Here is a 14,881-nt window from a genome sequence, read left to right as displayed (position 1 = left end):
TGGGCGTGGTAGCAGAGGAAGCGGGGATGACCGCCGGCGTGGCTAGGGGCAAGTGGAGAGCTCTCGGGGCAGCGGTGCTCCCGTCCGTCCGTGCTCGGGCAAGGGAAGAGTCCCCGGCAAGCCCCAACAGCTGGAGCAGCCACCGGCGGCGCTACTGGACGGGCGCTGCTGGGAGATCGTCGAGTGCTAGCTACAGCCACGGCACGGGTGGTCCGCGCCGTCGTCGTCCGAGGCCGAGGTGGAGGAGCTCGAGGAGAGAATGCAGTCGAGCGAGGATGCAGACAGAGGGGCCGGTAGAACAAGATTTTTTTAATCGGGTGCAAAGTTGAGCACCTGGTGCCGAGATAGCACCGCGTGAAACTAATGTCTCGATGATTTGGCAAAATTGACCGGATACTATGCGTCGGGACTGGTCTAACGAGCATTATTACACGCGCTACAGATATTTTCAGTGCGCGGACTTTGCTCCAATGTCGTCATGATGTGTCAGTGCATTTCCGAGATGGCGGCATGGCATGTCATGCTTAGCTTTGCTTTATAGCTGCAGTGCTGCACCTGGAGGCCACCTTACCAAGCCTTTCTTTCCATCTCTCCACCAGAAAATCTTGCCTACACGGGATCACCATCGCCTTGACCGCATACACGTACAGCATCTAGCTTCGTCACTTTATTCGATCCGGCCCCCGGCCTCTTTTTTAATTAGCTTAATTATTCGCTCCTTTAGTTTTACCACACGTGCTAGAAACTTGGTAAAACAATTTGGCTTGTGCAAATTCTTTTCGGCTCATAATTATATTCTCAAAACAGCCTTTTGCTGTTTCATGCAAGTTCCGAATCCTTTCTCATTTCTAAGTATGGTTTTCATACCTTCGCTATATGCATCATGGCCGAAGTACTCTAGCATCATGCCTCACTAGCTGTGGCATGTGGCAGGCACTATGTAATAAGGTACTCCCTCCATCCCTCCATCCCAAATTGTAAGTCATCTCAAAAATCTTGGAGAGTCAAAGTATCTCAAGTTTGACCAAATTTATATAATAATATAATAACATTTATGATGTCAACTAAGCACCATTAAATTATTCATCAATTATATTTTCATAGTATACCCATTTGATGTTATAAATCTTTATAATTTTTCTCTGTAATTTTAGTCAAACTTAAAATGCTTTGACTCTCCAAGATTCTTGGAACGACTTACAATTTGGGATTGAGGGAGTAACTAGTTAGCAACCGGCTATTTTTCTCAATTGTCTTCAATCACTCTTTTGACCAATAAAGCTTTGACAAAGCAGCAGGGGGCACCTACTAAAATCTGAGTGAGAAAATGGTACAAATAGCAATCAGAAAAATGTTTGAAAAAATGAGAAGAAAATCAGTAAAAAAAACAAACTACTCAGACTGACTTATTAAAAACATACTGAAAAATTTTAAAACAAAATCAGACTAAAGATAATTAGGTAAATCCGACAAACAAATCGGTCGAGAACTGTACGTAGCCCCTGCGCATTGGGTTGGGTCTTGTACGTATCAAACATCTCACTAGGAATGGGCCAAAAACAGAGAGAAAACGCTGATTCACGTTACAGTCCACGATAATGATCCAAGCCATCGATTTTTGACTGAACGGATATCCTGCTATTACTTAGAGATTCCGCAACATTCGAGCACCAGCTCTAGCAACAACAGGTACGGACGTACAGTGCTTTAAACATCTAAGCTGACCATGGATACGCAGAACTCTGGAAATTACTACCTAAAAGCACAAAACCTAAAATGCACTCTCGATTTATAGCTTCCTGGTTGCTGCCCACGGGCCACACCCGCTGTGAAACGATATCGGAACAAAAGGGGTCAAAAAAAGAAGAAAAAAGACAACAGTTTCAGTCACACACACACATCACCAGGCAGATTCTCACTATTTTGTCAACGTCACAACACTGAGTTAAGCTGCGCAGATCATAACTACAACCGGAACACCATTGCCACCACCAACAGCCAATTAAGTATAAGGCTAATCATTCGAAAATGACGGGCAGCCTAGGTTTCTTGCCTGTTTCTGCACGACTGACTACAACAGAGGGTTCTTCTGTTTCTGCAGAATCTGCACAACTACAACAGGAGAGGGGGCGGTTCTAATGGGTCGCATCCCAAGCGTGTTTAATTACCATTCCTGCGCAGCGAAACAGATGCAGGAGCAAGGCACAGAATAGCCACACACTACCGCCTCAGCACTGGCTTGTAAAGAACAACTGTCACAAACTTCGCCCTGAACCGGTGTGTGATCCCCAGAGCAACCACGGATCTTGTGCTCTCTTTCTCTATGTAAAGGTGGTTGAGCACCACAGTCTGGGGTTGAGGTAGGGGGCTCGATTCATCTTGGCTTGGTGGGAAGCTCAGTAGCGTATGCTGGAGATGAGGAGGGACCAATGGGGGCTCCCGACCTTCATCTTCATTTCCAGGAACAGGGTTGTTGTAGCTAGCATCCGGTGAAGGTGGGACTTCAAATCCAACAACATTGACCCCTTCCTGCATCATGGTTAGCCATCGTGAGGAAGTAATTGGGAACCTATGCAAGGTTATATTCTGATAGTTCTTACATGGTCATCCCTGCCATGTTGGTCCATATTCCAACAGCCTGTTGCCTACCCTGGAGAAATAATAGAAGATGCTCGTGTTACTAGTAAAGAATTTAAAGAAAAAGTAATCTGCATAGGGATATTGCAAAATAAAATTCAAATGGCATAATCATACTAAATACAAGATTTCAAATAACAATATGGATCCAGGAGGTATTCCCAGAGATCAATTTTAGCCTAAAGTACTTGGGAAAAGGTTATTGTCATATCATATACTCCCTCCGTCCCAAATTACTATTCGTCTTGACTTTTCTAGATTCATCGTTTTTGCTATGCACCTAGATATATGCTATGTCTAGATACGTAGCAAAAGTCATGTACCTAGAAAAGTCAAAACGAATAGTAATTTGGGACGGAGGTAGTACTAGTTAAATATTTCAAGCAAGGTACTACAACTCTGTAAACAGTGCTCCCTCGATCAAACGATCTTGTAGTGAGTACAGGAATCATCCTTGTAAGTTGTAACTGATTTTTCTATTTGAAATTGGATTTGTCTATTTATATAGCATAAAAGATATGTAATGCATCGTTCTTGATGAAAACTTAGGAATCGTCGACAATGGCTTCTAGGAAAACCTAACGGATTCACAGAAAACATTATTACTAAAGCAACAGAATAAGCCAAATTTACAGGGTATGCTAGTATAGCCAAGAAATAGTAAAGCGTGACAGCAGAATAAAAATGAACTTCACGTGGTAAAAGTAAAACAAATGAACTGTAAGATGAAGCTGGTAACAGACAGCTCCCAACACCAATCCACTTCTGGCTCACTGGACATAATATATTGTGCGACCACAGAATCCATGCTTTGCATTGTAAAAAAAAGATAATAATACAAAAAATGGATGCATTGGTAACCCTTACCACTAAATTGCATATAGCAAAAAGGAATAATAAAATAATGATGCATGGGTAAAATGTTATTTATGACTGGTGTACTAATCATCATTAAGCTTTTATTTAATCTGTGGACAATAAAACATAGATCGGGCAAGAGCATTCACAATTTTTCTGTCCTGGCTCTCCTACACCATGGCATAATCATAAGTCAAAGTTATACTTCAGCTTTTTCCCAACCTAGAGGCACTTTGATTCATGTTTGTTGAAGTGAGACAACATCTATAACCACATGCTGGACAACTTCAGGAATCAGGAGCATTTTATCATTTTGTGCAGTAAAGGAGATTAAGAAAGTTTGAAGTGGGATATTACTTTCTTTATTTATTTTTCTTGAACACACAGGATCTTTTATTTATAGTAAAAGCATCTCAAGTTGACTCCATGAAATACATGCCAAAAAATTAATGACTAATATAATTTCCATGTAAGCGTATATAGCCTCTTCTGCAAGTGCTAGGTATGAAGGAGCATAAATCTCTGCAAACAGTTTGCTTCTCATGTAAAATATACTAAATAAAACAATGTGACATATAGTATAGCAAATACATTTACAGCACTGTTAAGAAACAACTGAGACTCACAGAGAGCTAGCTGCCTTAATAATAATAAAAACAAACTAAAACAATCAAATATACTCAAGAAGACTAAGATCACTCGTCAAAAGTTGACGATCATTACAAATTTGGTGATTGATCTGTGGAGTAGGTATGGTTGCAGTAGGATATAGAAGTTCAAAATTTTGCGCACAAACTGCATACCAAGGTGGAATTTGCATGTTGCAGAAAAGATGTTGGCAGCTATAACAAATTTCAGGGAGGAACCGAGGAAAGCACCAATGAGGTATCAATTCAATCTGACAGAACCAATTGTTTTGCAGATCAAATACAAAATTAACTTAGAGTTCTACTAGTTTAGAAGCTACAGATTTATTAAACTCCATGCTGTTGCCTCACTAAAAGCAGAAGGCCTAGAAAGTCTCCTCATGCGCTAGCCACCTCTTATTGATCCTCATTTCCACAATTCATCAGCATACAATGAACTAATATGCAAAAGGCATTTATCAGAAATCTTCCAGCACAAACTTAATACCCATTCCACATATTGACACATCATTATGTTATACTACTAATACTTCATACTAATAAGATAACATAGGCAAACATTTATTGGTGCTCATGTTATCATATAACAACATGCACACTCGAACCAATTTGCATTAGATACTCTATCCCAAGCCCACAGGCAACAAATCAAGCATACAAACCCCCATAGCAATTCTACTAAAGTGAATTACATATGATAATCCTCCCCAAAATCAGTACCCCACAGTCCTCAACCTATATGATTAAATTCCTAACATTCCAGCTGCTTCTCACGTCTGTCCCTGCACCAAATTAGCCATGGGCTTCCTTGAACAAGCGACAAAAGCTACACAGATTTTGTTCGAGAAGCATGCACAGAGCAACAATTTGATGCGTACAGCATTTACTGCAACCCAGCAAGCAAAGAGGAATTCATCATTTCGACCATGGGTCTCATTTGTGAGCAGTTTTGCAGCAAGTCGAAACGCCTAACAAGGCCAGCAAGCACTAAACGAGCTATTAGCATGCTCGATATGGGGACAGCAAGAGAACCGTCATCGTTCGACTTAAGCAGCCGTGAGGTGATGAAGAGGGCAGATTGGTCATGGCCATTACCTTGGGGCCGTTTGGAACCATTGCCGGTTACTATTTAGCCTTGCTAAGCAAGGATAGGGACAAGGGATATGCGATTGGAAGGACAGCTAGGTTGTCTCGGGGTCTCTGCTGGCAAGGTTTCACCTTGCTGATGCGGGAGAGCCAATCTGGCTTGCTTGCGCCGGCAAGAATTGGCTGGCCTGGCAAGGCAAGGTCAGGCAAAGTAGCAAAGAAACCGAATGCCCACCTTGTTACCTGAGGCAGATCTGGGAGGACCGTGAGAGCAGCTTCTAGGGCTGCATTCTGGAGGGAACACGGCAGCTTTCTTGTAATCTGGCATGCAAAACATGGTCCAGTCGGATTGAGTTTTAGGGTGGACCTCAAGGGATGGTGGCCAAATCATCTCTCCATCCAATAGCATAGAGAATTTGGTGAAATAATGAAATGACTAATTGTTTCCAAACTCCTTCTAAAATTAAGGTTTACCAACCTAAACCTACAACCGTGGACAACCACTTGCAGGAACATGGCAACTTGTTCCTCAATTGAGCTGTTAATTATGTCTGTAAGCAAGCAGTTTGTCCTAAGCAATGTGCACAGTTTGTCCGGTTACCATTGTGGAAAATGAACCTAAGGTTTGGAATCCTAATTTTGCCTCTTTCAGCTAAGGAACCGTAGGTGACAGGTGGTCTGCGGCACAACTCAGGTAGCAACAACTCAAGCAGCCTGATCAATAATTTGCACCACTTGATAGCCAAATCATGCATCTATACATTTTAACCAATGATAAATTGCAACTAGAAATTGACAGATACATATCAAATTCACGTGTGAAAGGAAAAACAGCCTCAAAACTCATCCATGTTCTGTATTTAGCATAAAGTTAAGATTGGAAATAACTTACAGAAGCTCAGAGCTAGAGCCAGGATTTGACAATTCCCCCATATGAAAAAAGCATCACGACAATATACTTGGAAGTTAATTTTGCGAGACACTCATGCAACTAAGTACTGCTGAGTTAAGAAATAACCAAAGCAATAATGCTATAAAAAAATAACTTTACACTACTAACAACTGGTCTGTTCGAGTGCTCAAACTGGAGAACCAATGCAGCGAGAGCCTGGTACATGAGAGGAATCGAGCAGGGGATACCTTGCTGCTCTGGAAGGGGATGGCGAGGCCTCCTTGCTGGCGGTGCGACAGATCTGCAGCAAGAGGAAGAAAAGGTCAGGATGGGGAGGATCCGGGCGCCGGCGGAGGGCCAACCCTAGTCTCCAAGCGCTAGGGGCGGAGCCAGTATAGGACATGGGTGTACACATATCAGGGTCAGATCCAAATATAAATACTAGCATACATCAGGGTTTGGGGGTTCGATTTCGCACCGCAGGAAGTGAAGGGAATAGGTGGGCGTACCCGTCGGATGTTCGCCGCCGGCGCCCGACGAAGGCCAGGTGGTCGGCCGCCAAAAGACCCGGCAGTGGCTGCTCGCCTTGTCGTCGCCGCTAGGAAATAAGTCCAGAGGGTGGAGAGGAGAAAGGGAAAATTGGCCGCTGGGAAACGAAAGCCGGAGTCCAGGCGCGGGGAGGAGGGGGCTCAGCTGCGAGGCGTACGCGGGCGCGAGGGAGGAGGGGGAGGGCGGCTCGGCTGGTCGGGGTTGGAGAAGACGGACTGGGCGGCGGCGGTCCAGCGAGGAGGATTCAGCCGGCTGAAGGCGACGTTTCCTCGGGTTGTCGCCTCAAGCTTGGAAAGGGCCGCACGGAAAAGAAACCCGCGAGCGGGCCGTGCGCGAGCAGGCCGAGCAGAGGAGTTGAGCGCGTGAGCGGGCCGGAGCAAGAGGAGTGCGCAAGCGGGCCGAGAAAGCAGGAGAACCTCGCAAGCGTCAGCAGCGCAATAATTAATATTTGACTTTTCTTTTTAATTGACTATGAACACTGAGAAAATGTTTATACAATTTTGAAAGATCTTCATGCATATTTTTGTAATGTTTAAATGAACGTTTTTAAACAAAATAACAATAAATAAATATTCATTTAAATATGGAATAATCCAAAAATATTCTTTATGAGATTATCTGATATATATATATATATGTATATTTGAAATAAAATAATTGTATATATCGAACACCTTATACGAACATACCAAATAAAATGGATCATACCATCCTGCTACATCCATTCCTCCAATCTCCTTCGTTTTCATGTCGGAGAGAAGTAGAAACGGCGACCAAGTACGAACACGCGCCCCACGGGAGAGATTCATTCACCGTGAGCCATGCCCACTAAGGAGAAGCACGCATGCGGCCAAAGCATTACGCGACTCCATCGACATCGAGGGAATTTGCGGTGGCGCCCTTTGACAGCAGCAGTGTTGCGACACGCACGCGGGAAAATGCTCCCACTATGGCAATAACGTCACACCCCTCAGGTTTGTACACGGTGATGATGACCTCAATAACAGTGAAGGTGCATGCGAGGTAAAAAAAACTCGGCTGGTGGGGAAAGACCGCGCCCACACTATTAAAGTTCTGAAGTTGCCTTTTCTTTTATTCTCTAATAAATTATTATTATAATCTACTTCCCAATTTATATGCAAATCAAACTAATAATTTTTAGTTCTGACTTTAGTTGCAAGTGGAAGTTCATGTGTGGCACGCACATGTTTGCTACATGGCATTTGGCGCATCACAACACGAAGGAGAGTACCGATATGAGGGCCACAAACAATTTCATGTTTGGAGTACTGATCGAATTTGACACGAAAGAGAGTGCCGCTTAAAAATAGTTAAAATGCTATCGATTCATTTCAGAACACACCACAATCCAATTTATTTTCCGAGACTCGGCCACGATACACGAGCTGCCACGCAACAACTCCCGCATTATTCATCTGAGGTCCAGCAGCGACATACAACACCACAACCGCTATGACGAACCACTTCTGCCTTTTCCATCGGAACCATATCCAGAAGAGGACAATTTGCTTCCAAGCGAACATATCACCTCAGATGATGTGACTCTGCTCCTCCGTCTTCACCTCTATGGACGGAGGATGAGTAAACAGAAATGCGTTTACCACACATAAAAAGATGTATTAAATTGCCACGAAAGATAATATATATAACACAGATAGACATGTTAATATGATAGTCTGTTACACGGTCACCACCACATACTACTGATAAGTTTAGTTTTCAAACACGGATTCAGTAGCTCGAGGTTCCTTTTTACAAATATGCATCTATACTAAATTGTTTCGTGCATTAAATTGTTTCGTGCATTTCATAGACTCTTCGTGCACCATAAGCTGTAGACAATCTTGGAGCATAGAAACTGCAGGAACAATATATAGTGTTATTTTCGTTAAACATGGGATCCAAGACAAATTATAAAATATGAAAATAAAACTAACACACCTCACAACTCCAAGACATCTCTATGAACAATGTTCTTTGTGCCTTTTACAGAGGGATCCATATCCTTGTTCTTTCTAGCAAGAACCCACATCGTCTCACGAGAAACACCTCTAGATAGAGCAACATACAACTGCCCATGTGGACCTTGCGCTTTGTTAATGGTCATAGCAAAGCTCAGCCGGATGGGGAATTGCTTGCGCTTGAACTTGAAGGGAAGAGATAGATCTTTAGAAGGCGACATTGGTATCCTGGGTATGAATACTCTTTTTCCTGCATGTTGTCCATTAACAATCTCGGCATTGATAGAATTCTTCTGAAATCCTCTCACAATCAGACGGGTACCATTACACAGGCCATTGTGAGGGTCAAGATTACGGAGTAGGATGATAGGGCAGTTCTTCTTTATCGTCAACTCATGTGGAGGCAACCCATTCGGTGTGATTGAATTGAGAAAATCCAGAGGATAATTATTCCGTGGGTCGTCCTCTATAGAATCAAAACTGTAGTACACTTGTTCACTACCTGGGAAGCTATCAATCATTAGTGCATTCACTGCATCCACATGCTCATTCCTAGTGGAAAGGATATCACGTAGTTTGCAGATGTACAATTAACATGAAGGTTTGGGAATATGTGGTCAATGAGCGTATCTATGAAGATGTCATCTGTCAGGCTATCAATAAGAATGTCATCGGGCAACTACACATAGTCATCACCAATTGTTTCCTCAGTGTTGTTACCGATCCTCAACAAATAATCTGCGACTAAGTGTCGGACTGTGCTCTCATGTTTTGGGTCAACTGGATGCGCTGAACACTTTCCCATATGTATGACTTTAGCAAAGTAGCATCAGTGATCTATGCTCTTGTACCACGTGCCACGACTGGAAGAACCTGTCTAAGTCACCTCCAAATAACATGACCTTACCACCAAATGGTTGCAGACAATCCATTACATCCTATAGTATCCTATCTAGTGCCTCAACTGCCCTTCTCTTAGTCATTGCTACCTCATCCCAAACTATAAGAGATGCTCTCCTAAGCAATTCAGCCGTCCCACTCTGCTTTGTAAAACTACACATGGTGCTATCACCCAACTTGATTGGAATCTTGAACCGAGAGTGGGCAATGCGTCCACCAGGCATGATGGATGCTGCTGTACCAGATGTTGCTATAGCTACGGCAATTAGATCCATAGAGCACACTTTTGCAATTAATGCCTTATATAGGTACATCTTACCGGTGCCTCCGGGACCATCCACAAAGAAAACCTATCCTTTGCCCTTGATTACATGGTCAAGTATCGCCTCGAAACCTGCCTTTTGTTCTGCATTAAGTGTATCTATGATCTTCAGGTGTTTGTCATCATACCTGAGATTCTGTTCCTGTAAGCTCCCTGTAATGGCCCTAGTGCGTTGATTGTCTGAAATAACAAATAAACATGTCAAATAAAAATACATTAAATATATAACTATACCATTGACATGCATGTTTTGGAGAGACAAACTAACTTGACTCATGTAGCTCTCGAAGGCCATAGTGCCTAATGTCTTTTCCCATGGACGTCAGATGGTATGAAATATCACGATTACCATCTACTCAACAACAATGTTGTTGTCATTAGCACGATGGAAATCCTCAGCTAATGATTCATAATGTTTGTCCCAAAGATGATGTATATTTACGCACTCACATAAAACCATAGTGGCAAAAAGTCTGCGGAGAGAAGAAGGAAACCTGACTAAGGCACATTCAGTGAGGCGCTCATCTAATGACTTGTTGGTATCTACAAACCCCATCGCTTCAGCAGCTACTCTAAAAGTCTCATATGTAACACCACGCCAAGTTCTGAGGTTCTCATATGATGTTGCACCCCTCACATGATTGAGCAGCACCCAAAGGTAGTATTTATCACCTTCATTGGGATTTGCGTACACCAATCTACTGATCTGAAGCCTTTTTTTTGCAACTCTGGGTTTCCAGTATTTTCCAGCTTTGTTCCACGTGAAGTACTCTGGGAACTCCTTGTATAGGTATTGACGGGCCTTAGGATTGATTGCGTTCACCTTGAAGTACTTAGTTAGCATTAACCTTTGGGATTTTGCACGCACCACAACATCTTTGAGGTTGCCGTTGACTTGTAGGCGACCATGTGCATACCGGGGAGGTGTACTTGCATATGCAGGATAGGAGGCCACATTGAGTACAACTTAAAACCAAACAACCTGTAGACCGCTTCTATAGCTGTTATCATCCTTGCATCACGATACTGTTATACGATGCCCGATCATGGCCTTTGTATATGTATTTGTAGAGGTATTTAACTGACTTGATGCTGCTACAAATATTAACATTGATATGGCAGGTATACCTCATAAGGAGCACTGGATTGTAAGGCACCACCCACCTGTTATCCAATTCCTCCCCTCTAACCTTCACTCTCTACCCATCTTCCCTCCTTCTATATATTGGGTATGTATCCTTGCCTTGTTCCGTAGTTGCACTGAACTGCTGTGGATAGCGGAAACGGCACTGTCCGTCTACCATGCATGGACCATCCTTGTTGAGAGTACCGCACGGACCGTGCATCATATGCTTGCCAACAAAATGGTGCAACTAAGGATATTTATCTAGGTCACGAATTTCTGCCGATATGTACTTATTGTAATCATCAGGACTCTTTAACTTGCTTTCAGCCTCCATAACCAACAGAAAGTGCTCATGTGGCAAACCCCTCTTCTGGAATTCGGTTACATGTGCCCATGCAACAACAATGCCAAGATGACCCTTCTTGATCAAGAAATCATGGAGGTCTAATAGTTTAGCATGGTACGCTCTAGCAACAACATAGGGCCGGTCTTGTGGAGTCTACCCAGGCAACAACTTTGCCATTATCTCATCCCAATATGGATTGCACGTCATCATGATGAAATAATCGGGCTTGCCATAACGTGCAACCAGGGTCATTGCATCCATGAACCTACACTGAACATCACGATCACTCCCAGGAAAGTCTTTGCTCAGAACAATCCTAAGCCCTACCTTGGAAGCATTAGCCTCCCCAGTGGCGAGAGTGTCAAGCAGCCCCTGTTCATCACAAAAATATTAAGATATATTGGTTAGTTTGGTGGTATATATTGCCATTTATTCATCATAAAGTAATAGATCTCACCTAATAGAGATCTGCACGAATCAACGCTTGGTGTTCTGGCTTCAAGTACTAGTCTAGGCGCATTGACTCCACCTTAACATACCAATCAACCAATAATTGCTGGAATAGGCAACCAACATGAAAGAACACGTTGAATTGACCTTCACAGATCTGAAGCTTGTAACACTTGTACTCCCTCGCGCTGACGTAGATACGTGACCCACCGATTTCTAAACAACCTCCCAAGATGGTAGCATTATAATAAACATTGGCATAACACAATCATACCATGTACAAACACACACCTAGTCCTTCGACATCGCGGTACACGTCTTCCTCATTATCACTATCATGGCCATGTTCTGTAAAAATATATTAGAAAATGGCATTGGTCCTAGCATGCAAATTAATAGGAATGATAACATTATAATAGAACAATATCAATAACATACCTTCCCCTAAAAAGACCTCACCATCTATTGAACCATGTGTTCATCATGATGCGGCTCTATGTAGAAAACAAAAAGATATCAAGATTTATATATACTATGATGAAATATGAATGCAACCATGAATTAATTACTACATACCACGCGGTGCCCCCCTTCTCTATCTTTGAACACGATTGTGCCCATCTCTTGCATCCTGGCTTCCTTCATCTTGTGGCGCTCCTGGATCAATCATAGTCGCACAATTTCATGTTATGGTTACAGTTGGATCAAATGATAAAAGTGCATTAAACACACAAACATTTTCTCTTGTGATTCATGTACGTATATTTCTGCTTTGGCTTGGACGGCGGTGGATCTCGAAATTCTATCGTTTTGTCCTCCTAACCGGTTTCACCACCAGGGAAAAATAAAGGGTATGCTAATGGGTCATAGCAACCATGGTACGCTTTTAGGTGTGGATTATTGGATTTCCCATATATCACTATGCTCCTAGAGAAACGATGCTGAGGATCATTCCCATCGACCCAGATAGCCGCAATCTGATCCATTGCTGGGGCATTGTATCTTCTCTGATCAACCAAAATCTTGGTATTTAGCTCAATTGTGTATTCTTGAATATCTACGAGAGTACCCAGGGACGTGAATAGCTGGACGTATGGATTGCCCCTTAAAACACCACGGATCAAACAAATCAGGTTTTCATCCAAGACTAGGGGACCTCTTAACACGATGAGCAATGCTATCATCCTTGTCATAAATGTAGAGCTGCATATGTCGCGGCCCTTTCCCACTCGGCACAAGTGGATCCAGCTTATGGTAAATCTGACCATGTGCCTTAAAGGTATACACGCTAGTACTCTTACGGACGCAAGACGACGATCAATGGAAACCCCAAAGCTGGTGAACGAGAAATGTGAGTTGAAGTACGATATGTGCTTTCTAAAATACCTTGTATCCTTATCTGTTTGACTTGTAAATAATTGACGTAGCTCACGCAGAACTTCTAGTATATATATGTGCACCTTCCCATTCCTACAGTAGAAAGCAGGACCTTCACTGGGGAATTTCTTTGCATTGCGGTACTCGCAGTTTTTGACCTTCTTCAAAACATGATGCTTCTTAGGAAGATTATTGGACACTCCATCATATGGATTTGGACCCAAAGGAACCATATTGGGATCTCTACGGTACTCGTACTGGACATCTGCATGAGTGAAGACAACAACAAATAAATATTCCATACGAGCCAAGATGTGTATTAAATTTTTATAATCAAACACACCCCTTTGGTGATAGACCCTAGCCTCGCCATCATTGTTGACGCTTGTTATTTACACACTTTTAGTGCCATTTAAGTAGTGTTTTCATACATATTCTTATACTAATCTGCCACTTGACACCTGAAATAACCCCGTTTTAGCATATGCAATGTATTTTGGAGCATATTGAGTTTTTGCAGGAAACTAGACTAAATGAAGCATTATTGGATAAAGTCCAAAACAAGCGATGAACCAATAAATGATGAAGGCCAACAGGCCGAAAAAGGGCCTAGGCTGATCGACCTATGGAGGCCCAGGCCGATTGGCCTAGGGTCCTCTAGGCTCCTCTAATGCTCATTTTTGGTAATCACTCCTCCAAGATTATTTAAGTGCTAAGTTTGTAAGGATATGGCAAGATGAGTTTGGGATCAAAGAGGATCAAGCGGAGATTTAGAAAGTTATCAAAGATCAATCTTATCCCGAAGCTATCGACGTATCAGGCCCACATGCAAGTAAAAATAAGACTTTAGGACACCTAAGAAGACTTGGGGATGAAGGATGACGCGAGAGGCCACAAGGAAGGGCCAGGCCGATCACCCTGGACCCCCCAGGCCGATTGGCCTAGGGCTTTCCTTACTCCTCTCGCCTTCCAATTCTACCACGCACTCTCCAGACTATAAATACTCCGATATTTCATCGAGCACGCAGATCCATCCTCTAGAACTCGACGAATAGAGGGATACACACTAGAGGAAGCTGAGGGCCGCTGCAAGTCTTCGAGGTTGTTTAGAAGATGGCTTAGGCTAGATCCTAGCTGCCATGGTCGTCCCTGCGCGGCGAAGCCATGGTGGAGTTCTGGAGCCAAGCCTTGTGATTATCAAGGCTTATGTACACACGATAGTGATATCAATCTAATCTTGTGCTTACTTTGATCTACTATGATGCATGCTTATTCTCATATGTTTAGCTAGCATATGTTCTTAGTAGGAATAGATGCAATCGTGGTGATTAGTCTATGTCTTGCGGATACATCTTATTAGTGTGTAGGAAGTCAGTGTGATTACCATTGCGTGGTGGTAGCATGTGGGAGGGAAAAGGCAAAACGATTGCGTAATGTTGAGTAAGATCAATGGCGAGTATTGTGGGAGCTGTTTGAGGTAAAGCTTTGGGAAACTGGAGGCGTCTTCACACACCTTGCAGTGGCGACCATAAGAAAGCAGGCCGCTTGCGAGCCGTCTTTCTGAGAGATGACTCTTTATCAAGGTGTTACATAGATTGGTTACTACTTTGGCTGGAACTACAACAGAAAGACAATAGACTCTTGCTACCTTTAGTTGTATTACCTCATATATATGGATGCGATCTATTTACCCTGTCTATAATACTTAT

General features: G+C 42.9%; 2 protein-coding genes across 3 annotated transcripts; both read right to left on the bottom strand.

Moving 5' to 3' along the window:
* Window positions 1-1,900: 1,900 nt before the first annotated feature.
* On the bottom strand, window positions 1,901-6,951 carry LOC140222343 (SNF1-related protein kinase regulatory subunit beta-3). 2 transcript variants are annotated; one of them, XM_072292633.1, is made up of 4 exons: window positions 6,599-6,951; window positions 6,369-6,421; window positions 2,601-2,650; window positions 1,901-2,529 (listed from the first exon to the last, which is right to left on the bottom strand). In XM_072292633.1, exons 3-4 carry the CDS (start codon window positions 2,625-2,627, stop codon window positions 2,221-2,223), a joined length of 336 nt encoding a protein of 111 aa, XP_072148734.1. In that variant the 5' UTR covers window positions 2,628-2,650; window positions 6,369-6,421; window positions 6,599-6,951; the 3' UTR covers window positions 1,901-2,220. The 2 variants fall into 2 exon arrangements, with proteins under 2 accessions (XP_072148734.1, XP_072148733.1); XM_072292632.1 differs by having other exon boundaries at window positions 6,630-6,951.
* A 1,681-nt stretch (window positions 6,952-8,632) lies between these two features.
* LOC117847961 (uncharacterized) lies at window positions 8,633-10,168 on the bottom strand. The gene is made up of 3 exons (XM_072292343.1): window positions 10,142-10,168; window positions 10,002-10,053; window positions 8,633-8,901 (listed from the first exon to the last, which is right to left on the bottom strand). The coding sequence occupies exons 1-3, from the start codon at window positions 10,166-10,168 to the stop codon at window positions 8,633-8,635; spliced, it is 348 nt and encodes a 115-aa protein (XP_072148444.1).
* Between the last annotated feature and the right edge of the window lie 4,713 nt (window positions 10,169-14,881).

Source organism: Setaria viridis, chromosome 3 (genome assembly GCF_005286985.2).
Source record: "Setaria viridis chromosome 3, Setaria_viridis_v4.0, whole genome shotgun sequence".
Classification (NCBI taxonomy): Eukaryota; Viridiplantae; Streptophyta; class Magnoliopsida; order Poales; family Poaceae; genus Setaria; species Setaria viridis.
This window is presented reverse-complemented; position numbering and strand designations above follow the sequence as displayed.